The sequence below is a fragment of the Camelus dromedarius genome, chromosome 2, assembly GCF_036321535.1.
Source record: "Camelus dromedarius isolate mCamDro1 chromosome 2, mCamDro1.pat, whole genome shotgun sequence".
NCBI lineage: Eukaryota > Metazoa > Chordata > Mammalia > Artiodactyla > Camelidae > Camelus > Camelus dromedarius.
In genome coordinates this window covers 50,701,680-50,720,861 of record NC_087437.1, presented here as the reverse complement: position 1 = coordinate 50,720,861, position 19,182 = coordinate 50,701,680, and the positions used below count along the sequence as shown (strand labels likewise).

The 19,182-nt window shown below is 41.9% G+C and overlaps 2 protein-coding genes across 19 annotated transcripts in view; one reads left to right on the top strand and one right to left on the bottom strand.

Annotated features, from left to right (window-relative positions):
• The window catches only part of MCF2L2 (MCF.2 cell line derived transforming sequence-like 2), a 210,608-nt gene that overhangs the window by 128,344 nt on the left and 63,082 nt on the right, over positions 1-19,182 (top strand). The window lies entirely within an intron of this gene.
• On the bottom strand, positions 125-17,554 carry B3GNT5 (UDP-GlcNAc:betaGal beta-1,3-N-acetylglucosaminyltransferase 5). Of its 5 annotated transcripts, none has more exons than XM_010976214.3 (4): positions 17,193-17,554; positions 13,124-13,229; positions 10,617-10,698; positions 125-4,024 (listed from the first exon to the last, which is right to left on the bottom strand). In XM_010976214.3, the coding sequence occupies exon 4, from the start codon at positions 3,710-3,712 to the stop codon at positions 2,567-2,569; it is 1,146 nt and encodes a 381-aa protein (XP_010974516.1). In that variant the 5' UTR covers positions 3,713-4,024; positions 10,617-10,698; positions 13,124-13,229; positions 17,193-17,554; the 3' UTR covers positions 125-2,566. The 5 variants fall into 5 exon arrangements, with proteins under 5 accessions (XP_010974516.1, XP_031307919.1, XP_031307929.1 ...); XM_031452059.2 differs by lacking the exon at positions 17,193-17,554 and adding an exon at positions 16,361-16,653; XM_031452069.2 differs by lacking the exon at positions 17,193-17,554 and adding an exon at positions 16,096-16,348.

Below are 19,182 nucleotides of genomic sequence, written 5' to 3'. Positions count from 1 at the left end.
GAACAGGAAATAGGATTAAGAGTGTGTATTACAGGCCTCTTTGACATTAAACAGAACAAGTTGATTGTATAAACAAATGATGTTCACACAGGAGTTTAAAAACCTTCGTGAAAATACACAGCTGTTGACAATTTTCAAGTTGTTTATTGGAAATCATAAATTTATTTTTTAAAAACCCACTAATTATTTTGCTATACAACAGCAAAACTGAAATAATATAAATATTCAACATTTTGGTATAAAATTAATAATATGGAAAAAAGATGCAAACCAATCAAGAGGTAAAAAGTTTTTAGCAATAACACTGTGTACAACCATCAAGTGACCGTCCAGGCTGATAGTGTATTTTCCCTTTGTTGACAATATTTAAAAGACAGCCTTGCATTGGAGCACCAAAAAGTTTTTTCCTTCCTTTTTAAAAGGTTGGAATCCTTTATTTACAATTATTCTTCTCAGTACTTTAAGTCTGATGAAGGAAGCATCTAGCAATTTCCTTCTTATTAAAAAAGGAAGTGCCTTCATATTTCCTTTAAATGTAAATGTTTCATTCTATTTTAAGCAAAATGAACACAACTGAGGTGAGCACTTTCACAAATAAATAATTGTTTCGCCAAAGTATTGCTGTAAACAAGATCGTTTTGATAGCCGGAAAGAGACACTGGTGTTTTCAACCAATGGAAAATTTAAACAGTTACAAGTATAGATACACAGGGCATATATACGGCCAAAAGGCAAATGATTATTAAAACACCAATGAATAAAAATTAATTACAAACCTACTTTGTCAAAATATGCTTTTTGTTCTCTACAGTTTTTAAAATTGGTCAGAAAATTTGAACTGTAATGATCTAAAAACCCTGAACCTACTCTGAAAGTAACTACAAACTAGAATGTTTGACACCTTAGTTTTGACATTAGTTAAAAATTCTAAATTATCTAAGCAATCAATGTAAACAAGCTTCAGTTTTCAAAATAGAAAAAAATTGACAAAAAACTTCTGTAAACATTAAAAAGCTACCTGCAAAAAATTATATATATCATCATCCAGTTGTGTATACTGAGAATTCTTTTTTATTCATTTAGTGTGTTTCAGACATCATCTTACCAAGTGAGACATCTTAGTTTTCCCTAACAGGCGCCTCTGCATACAAAGGTTTTATAATCCGTTCAACTGCTTTTGCTGAAGTCATAATTTTGACCTTCATATAACCTCTCTAACAATACACTTCACCTAGTTCTTTCTGTGAGGGGAGGTTGTTTGCATCATGGTCACATTTTTATTCTGCTTTGTAAAATAAATATAACTTGCTCTATTGGATCTTAGTCACATCTCTTTGATTACAAGGAACGTGCAGCTTTGCAAATATTTTTAAGCCTCTATCTGGTAACTTTTCTATCACTTTCATTCTGCTTCAAGTTTGAAATATTTATAAGTTGAGGATCACCTCTGATAGTCATTTTTATGAAAGAACAGATTTTTTTTTAGACACTAGTTTTGATTTGATGTTTAATACTCTCAATTTTAAAGTCTCAACTTAGAACAAAGTACTGTAGTTTATGAGACTTTATTGCAGAGGGGTGTGCTAATTTTAGTAATCAATACAATAATTTAGACATTAAAAATTTTATTTTATAAATTATGAAGAAAAGAGGCTTTTAATCTTCTGTCTTTCCTTTTGAATTCTTCATTATTTTACTCCTCTATGCAAACTACATTTAAATAGCTGCCTTAAAAACAGACTGATATTGATTATTTAAAAACCAGTTGAAAAACTCATGAAATTAAAATTAGCTTATATGAATTAACAGGAATTTCTCCCTAGAGAAGGACCCTTTGGATAATAAACTGCCCGTGTTTTGTGTCATTTTCTAATAATTAAAAGCCCATAATAAAGTACCAGTTAGGGTAGAGATAATGACTTTTCAAATTTCACATTAAACTTTGGAAAAAAAAATATATTTTAAATGACTCCAACACTGTCTAGGTAAAATAGCTACATGGCTGGACAACGGGTGATATGGTGGTTTATCAAGAAATTGAGTACATTTTCCTAAATCTCCTTTGAAGAAAGGGAGACTTTCTTTTATCAGATTCATGTACTGTCTTCTATGCCAATCTTCCCCTGCCCCCATCAACTCCATCAAGTGCTCTTTACTAAAAATAAACTTGTATACCTGATCAAATAATATATTCATTTCTTTGAGATGTTATACTATCCATTTACTTGGCATTTTTCCAAAAACAGTTATTCTGACACAAAGGCACCTAAATAATTTCTCTACACCTCACATATACTTATGGGTCAGAGAACTTGAAATTCCCTTTAGTTTTGTTTTCATAAACCTTGTCTAAATGTAAGTTCCTTGAAATGAATTTAGGCAATGAAGTAGATAAGTTATGTTGAAGGGCACCTAGAAGAACCAAAGAAACATTCTGATAGACTGGGCTTTCAAAATATTTCTTTGTTTTTTGTATTCATTTCACTTATGGTACAGACAAACATTTAAAGGTTTTTCATCCAGGACTGGCTCAGTGACAGTGAAAACATACAACATTCAAGTACTATTAGGCAAAGGCAGCCCTACAAGGATACGTATCCATATAGGACAATTTGCAAAGGAGAACTATCTTAATTATTCTGCAGTATATTTGCCCCCAAAAACCTTTTGAAACTGTTTTTACTTTCGGGTCTGTGGCATCCTTCCAAAGGTCCTGAAGGTCTTCTACATGCCCGTGAGAGGTCATCATTTTATCGTAAATGCAGGGATGATAAGGAGTTTTACCTTCCCCAGAGAAAAACACATGGTGTTGTGGTACTAGCCCTATTTTATTGGCACAGAGGCCCATGAACACATCGTCTATGTAAAGACTGGAGTTAAGTGTCTGTGATGCTTCATAGACTTTGGCGGCTACATCACCAGAGATCACATAGGCAGCTCCAGCGGTATAGTCAGGGTAAGCTGGCCACTGGTACATTTCATAGGAGACATAGTACTTGCTGCTTTTGTCTCTAACAGGAGGGGCGCCACGATGAACACGACCAATCCAGAGGTCTTGAACACCAATTTGTTCTAAACTTTGAAGGTATTCAATAAGATTTGGCATGTGAATAAATATGTCATCATCAGCAGTCATAAGGAATTTGGCATGTGGACAAAAGCTATTTGCCCAACTGAACTGCAGAAGGAATTTAAGAGTAAGATTATAGAATGAATCAGCAAAGTCTTGCTGAATTATATCATTGTACATCTGGTCTTCCCAAACCAGTCTTCTCTGCAGTCTTTCTCTTGTCTGTGGGTTAGAAGGTGTTCCTAAGGCAAACAGAGTTTTGATGTTGGCATTCAGTTGAGACCGAACGTACTTCTCGTTTCCCCACGTTTCCCTAATGGCAGAACGTCGATGGTAGTTTTCAGGAGCAGTCTTTATTAACAGTAAGAGCAGGATATCTTGTGCTTGACACTTTTCCTTGTGGTTAATCAAGTATTGGTAGCGAGGAACCCCTTCCCCACTGCGCTTAAGAGACAGGGTATCATTCACAAATTCATAGCTATTTTTGAGGTATCTGTAAGAGTAGGACTTCATATGGCTCACGATGTTATTATTGATGGGTCCCCAAAAGAACATGAGGCTTAGTACAAAACAAGTGGCAAATAACTGAATAAACTGCCATTTTTTTACTCTCCTGCCACTAACAAACATTCTGATGTCCATTCAGGTCTGTTTTTATTTAGAGTCAGTTTTAAATGGCCACCTGCTTCTTCAAGACCATAGAGCTTTGTCTTCTATAGAACAGACGTCCATGTTGGTCATTACTAATGTAAAAGGAGCTTCTTATTTTACAGAATATTTCCTTTTAATACCATTTTTTCAGAGATGGCGAAAGGCTGGAACACACAGGAGCGTGAGGACGCTAGCACATCAGAACGCTCCTACTCTGACATCTTTCATTTAGTTCGGGAATTGGCCTCCTGCCGCTATTCCGTGTGCTCCTTTTTGTGAAAGTTAAGTGCAACCTATTAGACCCTGGAAGAGAAAAGATGACAAGTGAACAGGTTATTGAGTTATCAGAAAGACACAAACTATGCTTAATTCCTTCCGAACTAAATGTAACCTGACTGATCTGGACAACAGGTGACAAGGTAGCTAGTATTTAGTAGAGGTATACAGCTGTTTAATGTTTCAGGGAAGTCCAGGGAAAGGGGGAGAACTATCCTCTACCATCTTGCCATTCAGAATACAAAGACCTTTTTCTCTTCTCAACCTTTTAAAAAAAAAAAGGCTTCAAAATGGCTATCATCTTATATACTTAATGTTCAAATATCTCAGATAAGTATATCCATTAATATATTGACTTGGAATATGGTCAGGATGAAAGCAGCTATATAGTTCAAGGCAAAGTACTGACTGTAAAGAAAGTTCATAATAGTAAAAATCCATTAAATTTTGCTACAGACAAGGCAGGAATAGGAGTAAGATTTTTCCCCCCAAATCAAGGTTCATGTCAAGGAGTTGATGTATGCTTCTCAAAAGCATAGTCCAAACTTTCTCTAACCAAAGTGACTTTTGTGAGCCCCCAATCTGTACAGTCATCTTCTTTCTGTACTTTTCTATTCGGAATCTCAGAAAGTACCCCAAATGTTCTTCAAAACTGGGAAGCCACAGGATTGTAGCCACAGGCACTGTCTTTGTAGTCAGGCAATTTGAACATCAGAGTTGGCTCAGCACTGTATCCTGCATCAAACCCAGAAATCTAAAAAATTCTAATAATACTGCTTAACTAGTAGTTTTCATGCAGGTAAAATGGGAACATACACAGATACACAGAGAGAGGAAGGTAGATGAGTAATAATTTCCTGGCATATAAGGGAAATCAAATATCCATTTCCAACCCATTCTACTGTCTTCTCCCCTAAAACCTGCTGTTTTTATTTTCTCTTTGTGTCTGACTGTACTTCATGTGTCTATGCCGGAGATCTGAAAGTCCTCTTTTCCCTCCACGTCCATATCTAGTTATTTAATCCTGTGAATTGCTTCTTCTAAACCTCTCTTCACCCTTTCATGTCATCATGACTTCTCACCCAGACCAGTGCAGCAGAGCAAATGATCCCTGGCCAACCCATCCTCTACTTCATGGTCAGAGTGACCTTTCTAAAACTCACATGTAAACATGAGACTAACTGAGCTCTTTAAACCCCTCAGATGCTCTCCACCCATTGACAAAACCAAAGTGTTGGCTGAAAGCTCAGACTCACTTGCTACTTCATACACGCCAGCCTTTGCACCAGCACTCCCAGGGCCTGGCACTCCCCTTGCTGATGTGAAGTCTACTAATGCTGACCAAATTCTATAGGCATCCTCCTCTGGGAAGTCTGAACTGGGCTCCCCCACCCCCTGCTCTTATCTGTATTGCCACAGCACCTTCTTACATCCATCTTCTTGTACTGAGACTTTTTAACTGCCTCCCTGATAACATTGTGAACTCTGACCCGAGGCACAAGGTAGATGCCTTGTCGTAGATCCCCTACCTCCTCAGCATCCATGCCAGCACCTAACACCTAGCAGGGGTTCTCTGAATATCGGTGCAAAGAACCATGCTGGGGGTGGAGCCACCTTTCACTCAAACAGCTGGTCACTTGGGAAGAACTGGGGGTCAGGAAGCCCAGCCAGGTACCACCACCTCAGATGAGGCCCCTGCCACCACTGCTTGCCCCCATGTCCTCCCTTTCCTGCCACCACTAGGAGATAGCACCTCCCTTCGTCGAAGACTCTGTCCCCATCTCTTACCACAAGTAAGACACATCCTTTTGCCTGGAGAAGCAGGCTCTCCTCTCAGGGTTGACAGATCAGTCTCCTGGGCTTTCAGCACACTGACAGGCTCTAGGCTGTCCAGGCTGGCTAAGTAGCCAAATCTACATCACAAGCCCCAGGGAAAGGGCTCTACTTTTGTGCCCAAAGGTCTCATCCTCAAATTCCCCACTCTTTGCCCCAATATAAAGCCAACTGTACCAGCCTAACCTTGGCTGTGGGACGTCCTTCCTGACTTCAGGCCTTTTACATCCAGCTGTACTTCCCATCCCCCACGATTACTCCACATTAGGGTGATAACTGCCAAAGCTAAGCATGTGAAAAGTCCAGCGAAAGCAGATTAGAGCCAGGCGCCACGAGACTTTATCTAGAGATAATTAGCACAGGTAACATCTTATCCCCAAGATTATAGATTTTAAAATGGCTAGCACCACTTAGAAAGCCACAAACAGCATTTTAAAAACAGAAAAGAAAAAGAGAAGAATAGAGGATGGTACAGTGCACTGAAAATAGTAAATTTAACTACCATTTGTGAAACTTTAAGCTTTTACCTTTCGAGTTGTAAAATGCATTTTTATAGTGCTTTATAATCAAGAAAGTAATGAATACTATTCTAAGGGCTTGATCAATATCAGTAATTTCCCCTGTGGTTTGGCTGGTCATGGTGGACCAAATGCTCCAGAGAAGGGTAAGAGACAGCAGGACACATCCGTTTCTGATGGTGGCTTCTGCCTAAACTTTGAAAGTCACTATCACTGGTGGGGGAGGGCACTTCCTCTCAGTCTTAACAGTGCCCAGTTACATAAGGCCTACCTATGAAGGCCGATAGCCTCTTCTGCTCCTCCATGATACGCAGTGAAGGAACCGGACGCTTTATGCAAAATAACAGAATTCTTAATGGCAGATTTTACAACAGCATAGGTATTTAAGAATTCTGGTGCTTACAAAAGTGAGGGTATAATATACTAACTTTTTATGAAAAAAAAGAAAGAAAATTCTCAACTGAAATTAGTCTGCAGTTTCTATTCCACGAGACTCTGAGAAGGCAACAAAAAAGAAAGTAACCTTTGGAACCACAGGCAAAACTAGCTTCTCGTTTCTGAGCAGCTGCACTCAGTGTGCTCCCACGGCAGCTTGCTTTGCACCTATTCACAGTTGTTTACAAGCATGAGCTTCTTGCTAGACAATCAGCCCACCAGCCCAACTCTGCCGGCACCCACGTGTACGCTGGACTCACAGAGGCCCTAGTCTCTCTCCAATGAATGGGGTCTATTACTCATCCGTGTGGAGCGTTGCTGCTGCTAACAGTGCTGCTACAACCTAGCAGCCAGCCCATGACATTCATTTTATCCCCTCCCCACCCCACTACCTATGTATTTACCCCATTCTCCTATATTTATTCAGTCGTTCCCAAATGACCTCTAAGAGTCACAGCAATTTTCTGAAAAATGACAAAGAACCTGTCACAAAGCCAACAACCCACGTTCTCATTTAGGTTCAGCACAGTGTGTGAAGTTCTACGGTTTCTCCACCTTCAGCAGAGCTTGAATTGTTGAGCCCCCGTTTGTCAGTCGTCACCAGATCTGCCTGGTAGTGTTGATGTGATGAGGGGCAGATCTAGGAAAGGTAAACTGCTCATTTATAGTACCCCACTTCTAACAAAAGAACACTCCAACCCCTCCAAAGTGAACTTAGTCACTAGGTGGCCTTTTCCAACCAAAAGCAAAAGCACCTCTACAATCTAAATTCATTCGCTACAACTAAACAACATTGCCCCAGCTGTGGCCTTGCTGAGACCACGCACAGGAAATTGAGGCTCGCCCTTCTGGTTAATGCGGAGTCATAACGCCTCTCTAAGGCACATCCTCTAGCTTCTGTAGTCAAAGTGCAGGGGTGAGGGCTACAGAGAAGCCCACAGACCTGCCTGACCTGGAGAGAGAAAATGCTGGGCTTACAGGAAACAAAGCGATTCCAATAATGAATGTGGGCTCAGCAACCACCCAGGACAGAATGCTGTGGGTGCAGCTTCCTTTGTGCCCGCAGTGCGGCTGGGCAACCAATCAACAGGCTGGAACCAAGGCTGCTCGGTTTGGGGCCAGATTTATTATACAACCTCCGGCACCCCTCCCTGCACTCTGCATTGGTGATTTAATCTGCAAATTGGGGGCAAAGATCAAAGTATTGTTACTGAGATGATATAAAAATTACAGATGACTTCAGAGCCTGCTGAAAATAGGAAACAGGAAAGACTACAGGAGAGAACAGGACAAAGAGCTGCTTAGAGGAAAATATGCAAATATTTGGAATAGTACTTGGGCTTGCTCCCATTTGGATTGAGAAGAAGGAACAGATACCCTAATTATTCTCTTTCCTAATAGAAATAGTCAGAAGAATAAGAACAGAAATCAAGTAGGAACATCAGAAAAGGTGGCAGACCCCACCCCAAGTGCTTTTCAGTCTGGGAGCTGTGCCCCTCAGCTACTCAAGAATATTTCTTCCCAAGAGAGCTCTTTAAACTTGCAGGAAAAAAAAAAAGTTAGTGCATCTAGAGGCTACAAGTTTCCTTAAATGACCCCTGATTTTTTTCTACTTCACTTCTGCTGTCAACTCATTTCTTTGTTGAGTCTACTTTTGTGATCCTAAAATATTATGCAAAACCTGCTGTAAATGTTGAAGTTTTAATCAAGATGGTGACATCTGCATTTTAAGTTCAGATTAAATAACCTCAGTGTCCAGTGTTTCAATTAATCCTACAAGTATGTGAGTATTTGCCTTGGAAATACTTAATGCCAGGCATGGTGGGACTCCTGAAGTTGTATATTCTGGCCTCCAATCTGAAAGCAACTACAGTCTAGTTGAGACAAGACTCATGGTGCCCACATGAAAACAGTTCCCCTGGACAACCACGGGCATGTCACAGTAAGGTACAGACAGTGTGTCAGCACTAATACCAACTCCAAGCACAACAGGAGTGTCCCCAGGAATAGAGATCAGTGACAGCTGGACCAGGAGGGCCTGAGGATGAACAGGATTTAGGTGGCTGCAGGAAGACAAGCAGTCTGTTCCAGGCAAGAAAGGAAAGTATCACAATACGGCAAATAGTTGAGAAACAGGCAAGCTATTTGAAAGCAGGGAGTTTGGGGCCTACTTTATGGAGAACCTTGAAAATAAGGCAGAGAAGTCAGTGAGTGCCTAGGGCAGCAAGTCACAGAAGTTTCCATTTTTGTCTTTAGTGATAACTCCCCTGTCAATATTTATTAAGCTTTATGCAAAAATCTGGCAATGGTACACAGGATGGATGCAGGATGTCTGGAGATCAGGACACCAGTTGTATCAGGGCCTTGTCCTGAAGCAGGATGAGATACAGAGGGCCTAGTCTGCAGTGGCAGATGTGGTGAAGGCAGAAGGGGAAAAAGAAGATCCTTTCAAGAAAAACAAAACCCCAGCAGTTGGGACAGGGAGTAAAAGGTGTGAAATCTAGTTTCAAGCATTACTGACACATGAGGGAAAACTGGTTTCCTGAGTTAGGAGCTAGGTGGGAAGATGTCTGGTTTTAGGCTTGTGTTGACTGCGTTGTTGGAGAGATGACAGGTGGGGAAGTGCAGTGGGTGAGCTGACACTGAAGGCAGATGGAACTGAAGGTCCGGTGGGCACCCTGAGCAGAGCTGCTGTGAACACTCTGGGTTGGGGGCGGTGGGGGGAGGTGAACAGAGAGGCCTGGAGGAACAGTAAACTCAGGGGGAGGAGAAGAGGGAGGAGGCAAAGAAAAAAGGAATTATCTTAAAGGGATAGTTTATGAGAAAATTAAGATGGGGTAACAAAGGGAGAGGGAGACAGTTGGAAGGCGGGACGGACAAGGCCGTCGTGGAGCTGGAGCAGGAAGACAGATGTGGCGTAAAGAGTGAGGGCTGTGCTGGGAGCACGGGGATCTCAAGGTGGGGGCCAGGTCGAGGGGAAAGGCATCTTCCAGGAGGAGAAGCAACACTAACCCTGGAGCTGAAGGCTGAGTTGTGTTGACTAGAGAAAGCCAGCAGGTTTGAATTCAAAATGCACATATTTTTGTGTCTATCCATATGTTTCTTGACCACTGTTTCTGGCCATTGTTGTAATATATGAACAACTTCTAACCTGAGGGAAACTATATTTCTACATCTTGCTTAGTAGACGTACAACACTCAGAAGTCTCAGGAACCCTTGTTTTATGGTGTGTATGCCATTTTGTTCACGTTCCCTCCCACACACTCAAGACAACTTACATCAAGAAAGTCATTTATGTGGCATCACTTAGAACTGCATTTCCTCTGAAATTTCAAATTCCAGTCCACTCCCTTTTCAATCACAACCTCTAAATATTCATCCAGAATGCTCTGCACACCTGCGACCTGCCCCCTAACACCCCTGTCCACCCAGCAGTGCCCTGACCTTTCCTCTACCCACCTCCCTGTCTCAGATGCAGAATCACCTGGCACCTCTGCCCTCCTCTCCCTGGTTCCCATCCTTCCACCCCAGCAACCCCAGACTGTGGGTCATTCCCTCCCTCTAGACTCCTACAACACTTCCAGGGCTGTCAGGAAGCCTAGGTCACAGGCAGACAGCATCAGTACACATGGTGATATCCAGCTGTGAGCAGAGTCCTTGGTGCTGAGTGACGGGCCTCCACTTGTCCTGGACCTGCTCCCTCTCCCAGGCTCTTCACCAGCCATGCTAAATCTCCCCCCTGCCCAAGGCCTGTCCTCCTCACTTAGCTGATGACTTCATCTCCTGCCCCACAGAGAAAGGAGAAGACATCACACACATGTCAGCATCTTACCCCGCATGTGCTTCCTCTTCAGGAATTCCCCAGGCTGGCCAACTCTCTCCGCTCCCTCTGTAGACACACTGACCGGCAAGGTCTGGGTGAGGGAGAGGCAAGTGAGGCACTCATTTGGGGCACAATATTCAAAAGTGATGAAAGAATGACTATAAACTAATGATGCCCCTCTAGTAAGTCACAGATTTTTTTAAAAAGCCTCATTACTTTATACTTTTACATTTAAATTTGCATGACTTAAAGCCCCATGTAAGACACAGTATTTGGTTCCTTTCCAGGCATAACTCAAAGGAAAGATAATATTCTCTCTCCTATCTTTGTGTTGTATTTTGTTCTACATTTCAAGTATTTTTTTTCCTGGCTTTTTCTGATCATCTATTCTGTATTAACTATAGCTAGGGCCAATACTCAGGACCCAAATTGCTCTGTTAAGAGAAATCAGGTATAAAAAGACCTGAATGTACTGGAAAGGCTATAATTTGATCTGCATAGATTTTTTTCCCTTTTAAATTAGTTGTAGTAAATTGGTGGTGAGAAACACAACTGTTTACTCCTTAGTGCTGATTCCCTTTCTATTTGCTCAAGAAGGAAGGAAGCAACCTGAAATGTGCATTTATAACTTGTATTTTGAGTGTGAAAAATTAGATATTCTCTCAATTTTATTTTATTCTTTAATCAAATTTGAGTGTTTCCAATATAAGACTATAAAAAAGGACAAATTCCACCCAACAGTTGTCATTCATTGTTTTTGTGGCTGTGACTAGCTATGAAACTTTAGCTCAAGCCATGGGCAAAGATTAGAAGCCATTTGAAATTGTTATCCCTCCACAAAGAATACATTAGAGAGATAGTTCTTGATTCAGTGTTAGTCCAGAGACTTTAAATTCCAACTTAGCGAGCATCGATGTGTGACAATGGGAAAAACTGGTTATAAAATATATGGTGTGACACCTATATAAACTAAGTTATATGGTTCTTTCGAAGTTAAAGATGGGTGTTGATTTCTGTTTGCTGGTTATGGGAAAAATAAAGACAAGGAAATACCAAATGAACAAACAAGTAAAGACAAGCCCTTTGTAAAGATAAACACTAAGGAAACAGTGGCACAGGGATTAGGGTATTATTATATTTCAGAAGAGTTATATTAAAAGTTACTAAAATTTCTCAGTGACCAGTTTGATGATATAGAATGTGAAACCAACAGAAAAGCTGAAATATAAAGAGGGTCTCAGAGAAGTCAAACATTTGCTTTTCTAAGTTTGGCCTTCTGTATTCATTCTTGAGTTACATTTGTTTGGGTTGACAAGGCTGCTTGCTCTTTAAAATACAACTCTTGTCAGTTTTGTTCTTGCCTACTTAAGAAACAAACTTCTCCTTCTGCCCAGTCTTGCAGCAGTTACTAACATGGTGTGTTTCCCGTGCGCCAGGCTCTGTTCTGAGTGCTTTACACGTATAGTGACTCTCTAAGCCTCACAACAACCTCTGAGGGAGAAATGATCTCCCTATTTTGCTGAAGAAGAAACTGAGGCACTGAGATATGGGGTTAACCACATAACCTCCATAATTTCCAGACCCTGTGGCAGCTCAGAAGCAGCTGATTGGTTCCAGGTCCTGTCCCTGAGCTCCTCACCTGCCCTTCCTCCCTGACACTGATACAGCTGCTCTTCCTGGAGCTCCAATCAGGATGGGAGGACAGGGAAGTAGGTGGGGCAGGGCCAAAAGAAGCAACCCAAGAGGGCAAAGGATGTGTTTCACTGTCTGAAGTTTGGAGACATTTATGTTTTCCTATCACCTGCACTTTGCCAGAGCTTGTTCTTGTTTTCTCTGTAACGTACCCTTTTACTAACCTTCTATCTCAAGTTTCCCTCCTTCCTTTCTTTGATCTCAATAGCACTAGACAATGGGTAAAAGTGACTTTGTGAGTCTGTGTCCTTTGGGTATATGAGATCTTTTCCACACAAGGAGGACTGGCGAATTTAAGGGTAGAGATTCAAAGTGACAGAAGAGGGTTAAAAAAAAAAAGTGAGAAGGAGGGGAGAAGAGAGTAAAAAGTATAGGACTCAGAGAGGATGTTTTAAGTAAGTACTTGATGAATAAGTATTGGATGAGATGAAAGGAGAGGAGTCATACACAGCTGAGGTCAAATTATGATATGAAAAATAGTGATTTCAAAATACAGTGACAATATAACCTCATGTAAACCTGTTACATAAGCTGTACACATTAGCCTATTGTCCAGCGTCAGTTCATATGTCCTGTTATCTTTGGAAATTATATCTTTGGAAAAACCATTTGATTGAGGGTTTAGAGTACAAAAAATAAATAATGGTGTGAAACATAAGAGGTATATATAACACATTTCCATCTCAGTTGATCAACATTTATTATAATAAGTTAACTACCATTTAAGCACCTGCCCTGTCCCAGGCATTATGCTGGCCAGCCCTGAAAATAGATAATTAATACCTACATTTAATTAATTCAACAAATATTAATTTATCACATACTGTGTAGTAGGCCACAGGTGAGATGCTGAGAGGGCTTCAGAGATGTTTCCAGTGTAGATCTCCTACCAGAGTAAGAAAATGTTCCAGTGCAGCCTGAAATCTGGACCTGAGAGGGGCAAGAGAGTAGAAAAACCAAGAGTTTTAGAATATGAACAAAAGCAATTTATATTCTGGTGCTTCTATTTACTAGTCACATGAAATTGACTTCGGTCTCTAAACCATGCACCAACAGTGTTTTCTGAGGATCATTTGAGATGATTTATTGACAAAGCGCAGTCCAGATCAGGTGTTGAATATAAGCTAATTTCCTTTCTCGGGAAATTCTTCATGTATCTTTTATCATAATGGTTTAGTTAGTAGATGGCTGATATTCTCTAGAGGTTATTTTCCTTTCCAAATGATGAGCTATATTCTTAATATTCTTCTCAAAAAATATTTATTAGATATGAGTTTTTTAAAATACTGATCTGATTGCTAAGGGCCATTAACACATCTCAAACACTGTTGAGACTGAGAATAGAGGTATCATCCCTAATTGCCTGAGCATGATCTTCCATTATCCTTGGCAGGAAAGAACAATATGGTTCCCACAAGCACTTAAAAATACATTTCAATAAAGATGACACAGCCAAAAGATTACAAGGCCCTGTAAATTATGGAGAAGGAAACCTGAGTTGAATCAACTTTTTAACTTACTTTGCTAAGAGCACTATCAAAAACTGTCAAAAGAGTTGTAGAAAAGGAATACAAGAGATAGAATATGAAATCTCAGGGGATCTTAAGCTGTGTAATGGTATTCTGAACTTGGAATATAGGGGGCTTATTGCCTGCAGACTTAGTAGAACATTCCTTTCTGGCATCTAGTATTAAAAACTTCACTATGGAAGATAAATCTGAAAAATAAGTTAGTAGTCAAACTCCGCCTTTGAGTTTCCAGCATTAAAATGTATAAAATTTTTGTTTATTCGAAGTTTACATCTCACCTGATGGAATTCCTTATCTTTAAATGTGAATTCATATCTTTCTATATATATAAACTGTAAGAAAAACATTTTAGATTTACACTGTTCTGGCTAAATCTTTGCTGGCAGAGATTCTATTCTAATCACAGAGCTCTTATAATAATATGCTGTTCCTCAGTTTCTGGAACACAGAATGTTTACATCTCCTCACAAGATTATTCAATAATGGAATAAAATAATGGCTATGGAAATATTCCCAAAAACGTATAATGTGCCATAAAATGCAAAGCTAAGATTTATTCAATTGAGCAAATACAACATTCCAAAAAGACAGGATATATTTTGTGATTCTAGAAGAGATTACTTCCTTCTGAATTTCTCCATGTCCCGTTTCTTTGTACCACATCCTATGTTCTGTGATATAGATACTAGTGCAGTTGGTCCTCAGAAGGAACTCCACCTTGACAATTTGAAAGTCACTGAGTGCAATGATTTTAGCCAAAATGACCCATTTTAAAAGATGACCCATTTCAAAACCCATGAGTTATTATTCAAGCTGTTCTATATTTGAGAATCAGAAAGTTATTTCCTTTTCCTACAATCTCATTTGAATCAGTCTTTTATAAAAGGGAAATTTGATCTCTATGTTAATGAAATATAGTGTGACATTTCTCCTTTCTAGAGCCTTGCACTTTATTTTGAAAATTCCTCTCCACCTTTTCTGATGGCTTGTGTTGGAGTAAGGGAAGAGGAGGGGAGGGGGATCAAAATATTTATGTGCAATATCATCTATGCCTCCTAATAATGCCTCATTTCTCACTTCCTTAGGAAATAGTCTCTTTGAGCCTCAGCTTGAACCTTCCCTATCATAACATGCATTCCCATCTTCAGGTGTCACGGTGCTGGGAGGGTTGAGATTAGTCAGACTGAGTCACCCTCATCCTCAGAGGGTGCTCAAAAAACACTCATGGAGAGTGCCTGTGGGAGAGGAGGTGAGAAAAAGAGACAAGGAGCATGAGAGCGGAGGATCATTTTAAGTATTTAATGAAAACATTTCAAGTATTGAATTTACCTTGCTTTAAAATTAAAAAAAAAAAAAAAGACTTGACCCCAAAAAGCAGCTACCCCACCCCCGTGACAAGATATAAAATCTACCATTAGTTTCTTTTGAGAAAGTTAAAACCTTAGGTGCTAGTCGCCAATCAAGCCCCCTTTCAGAAAGTTCAGGATGGTATCTTCTCAGTGCCACCACTTAATACAGCTACCTTCCATCATTCTTTTCTGGGTCAGTTTCAGCTTCTCACATCCTTCTTCCTTCCCCCATAGGGACCAAGCAAAGTTTCCCAAAATAAAGGCACAGAGGAACAAATCCAATTCTAATGGATGTACTTTCATCAGAGAATTACCCTAAATATGAGCTCCAAGCCACCACCAGCCACCGAGCGGTTACAGCATTGGTGTCCCTTTAACATGTCCTATAACCTATGAAAACCAACACTGGGAAAGAAAAATATAGAGTGTGTAGTCAGAGTAGGATGAAAAGTTGCTACTTTGGACTCTACGTAAGTGGTGTCTGGGTAAGTAATTGATTATCACTTCAGGATGCAAAATGAAATTCGGCAGCGTCAAAGGAAACTGTGGTTAACAACCTCCCGGCTTAGAAAGAGGTCTCGTTTCCCAGTTTCCCTGCCTGTCCACTTCCTTGTCTCCATTTCCCCAGCCTGCAACTTCCCGAAAGCTTCCCTAGTCTGGCGGTTTCCTACCTTCCAATCCTACGCAGACTTTCTACCCGAATTCACCCCTGCAGCCCACGAGTGGCAGCAAGATTAGGGACCCCAGCCGGAAACCGAGACCCGCAGGGCGCGGCGTTCGCCTCCCGGCTCCCGCGCTTGGTCGGGTCTCGGCATCGCGGCGCGTCGGCCGCTTTGCAGGAGCTCCCTAGGGAAGGACTCCCACCCACCCAGTCCGGGAAACTTCACCCCCACCGGAGCTCCGGGTCCCCTGGCTTACCTGCCGCACCTAGGCGGCGGCCAGCCTGAGGTCACCGTCGCGGGGCTCCCGCCCGCAGTCCGGAGCGAACAAAGGCGCCCGGGAGAGGGAACGCGCCTCCTCCCCGCCGCGCTCTCGGGCGGTGGGCAGCCCTGCCCCGCGGTGGGTAGGGCCACCCCAGCTTTCCGACGCCGGACTGCGCGCGCTCTGGGCCAGAGCAGAGGGCCAGGGCCGGGCCCGGTGTCTGCCCCAGCCGTGCCTCCCCGGCCCCAGCGCGCATTACAACCTGAAGCCCTGGAGCCACTGTGTGAACGTGCGTGCCTTCACCTCCTCGCGACTCTTCTCCTCTCGGCCCTAGAGACCTCGCCTGGTCCAGAGGGAGCAGAAGAGACTCGGAGTCTCCTTTCCGGCAGCCCTGGAGCTGCTCCGGCAAGGAGGCGCGGCGCAGCTGGGCGGCCGGGCCGGGCAGGGGCGGGGCTCCGGAGGCCGAGGGGCCGGGAGCCCTCACTGCGGACAGAGGAGCCCGTCTCCCCGCACAAAGAACGAACCAGACGCGGAGTTGAGATTTATCCCCGCTGAGCGGTTTGGAACTTCCCCCATTTAGTCATCCGGAAGAGAAGACAGCATTTCCACCCACGAGAGGCCTTAGCCCCTGCTAGGATGCGGTGGGCTGCAGCGCATTTTTTAATAGTACGATTGATCACATATGTTAATTCCACATGAAATAACTGGTCTCCATACACTTTTCTTTAAGAAGTAGAATTTGTTGGACGGGTGACCCATTCGTTCAGAACACCCGGCAGTTTACTTATCTACGAGAGGTAAGCTCTGACTGTGTTGCTGTTCTCTGAGCACTTTATTTTCCTTTTCAGAGCAAGAGTTCTGAGGGCAGGCTAGTCTTTTTGAAAGATCTCATGTCACACCACTTATACGCGTCGAACTTCTGGGGGCCTCAGTGACAAAAGAAGGAGGCTCTAATTTACAAAACTAGAGCTTCAAGCGGTGGCGGTTTGTTTTAAGAATGCAATGGGGCAGTGGGGAGAAACGCACCCCGCCCCCTAATGAAGTTTACTTCCAAGCCCAGCTTCATTTCAAAGAGAGCTTAAAGCAAAACTCACCAAGTCTAAGGCCAGTTCCTTAATCTCCCAAATCGCAGGTAGGCTCTCCTCCCAGCATCAGAGCTAAAGTCATTGGTCTCAAGAACAAAACTTGCGCGTTTTAAATCTTGGGCAGGGGCTGGGCAGCCGACGCTCGGCTGGGCTCGCTTCCCCCGCGGGGAGCGGTCTGGAGCGGGCGGATCGCCGCGGACCCAATCAAGGGCTCCGGGCAGAGGGCGGGGGCGCGGCAGCTCCCCCCCACCCCACTCCATGGCGCAGCCTTGCTGCACCTCTTGGCGTCACTGCCAAAGCCCAGCCTGGCCTGCCCCTTTGCCACCAGCCCGGCGTGGTGGTGAAGGTGATGAGTCTCACCCGAGTTTGTTCTTGTCCCTGCTTGGCAACTCCAGGAAGTGCTGCTCCGCACCTCTTCAGTTAATTGAAATCATGTACTCAGATGATAAACTGTGAGCCAGAATCCGCCTGAATGTCCTCTTTGAGCTGTTTTCCCCATTCAAAATACTTAAAACACGTTAACTAAACAAAATCAGAAGAATGTAAATTTCCACTGAGGGGAATAGATTATGAATAAATCCTTTATGGGTTCTGTTTCTTGTTCCCCAAATGTTCTAGCATTCTCTTTATAGAATAAACATTATCATTTAACAGAGGTGATATTTTGAACAATTTTGTAATTGTTTATATTTCAGAACATGACAGAAGACAAAAGATAAACTCATTATTTCAGCAAAATAAAAGCTTTGGGTTTGTTATTATAAAGTGAATAAAACAAGTAATGACTCAAAAGTAGATTACTGAAACTGAAATCAATTTAAAAATTATACATGACACTGTACTTGTTATTTCAAACTAGATTTTTAAGAACTTTGTAATTGCTTTCTTTAAGTTCCTTAGCGTATTTTCAACTATGCAATTATTTTATTTCATTTATTACCATGGGTTAGAGCATGGGTTAGTACTATTAATATTAACTCAGAGACTATAGTGCCACATGCCACATCAGACCACAGACAGAAATATTTGGGCAATGTAATTTGTAAGAGAGTCACTGACAGTGAGCCATAGATATGCTGATTCATTGTTAGTACAGTGCAAATCAACTCCTTTACCGTTGCAAAATAAAATCCTGATGGTAATCCTACATACATTCCCCCCAGGCATCATATGTGTGTATTGTATTTATGTTCAGATGTTCAATGGCCATTATATTCTTTTCAGGTCATTTGAAACTAGGTCCACATAGGCACAGGTGTCAGCACACGTATATTTCACATGCTAGAACTATAGCCACAAAAAATACAAACTGACCCAAACATTGATAAATACATATAAAACTCACATATCACATCAGCCTTTATGGAGACACCCAAGATAGATAAATGATTTCAAAAGTTAATCAGGCGATTGGTAAGAGGATGTGGGCCTTCTGGTGGGAGGAGGGGAGAGAGTGTGGATGAAAGACAGGGATGAGTAGAGTGGCCCAGAATGCCTGCCCTGGTGCCCTCACATGCATACACCACACAGGGAAGGCTCCTTTGCCCATCTGAGAGGATTTCCTACAGCAGGCTGGCTCCATGTCCCACCCAAGAGAGAGAGGAAGAGAGTGATAGACTTAATGATAAGGAACAAATTGCTCAGTTTCTTTTATTGGGAGAGAGTGTGTGAAAAATTTGAAATTAGTTGGAGATAAAATTAACTGATAGTAGTGAGTCTGATTTGACCATCACAAAGAAGGAGGATGATGTAGCCTTGCCCTCAGTCTCCACAGTAGCTGCTTCTGAACAAAGGCCACTACAATTAGATTTATAAACAACCTTCAATCTCACCATCAGTAACTTGCTTCACAGAGCATTAGAGAACTATGGAAAGTGCTGGAAAAAGAAACCTGTAAAATCAAGATAGTAAACTTGAAAAATGAGAGGAACTGCATGTTAGATTTAGAAGGGACAAGGTAATGGAAAGAAAGAACAGAGAGAGAAGCAGATGTAGGAGA

Coding starts and splice junctions, on each gene's coding strand:
- B3GNT5 (XM_010976214.3), bottom strand. CDS start 3,712: ATGGACATCAGAATGTTTGTTAGTGGCAGGAGAGTAAAAAAATGGCAG.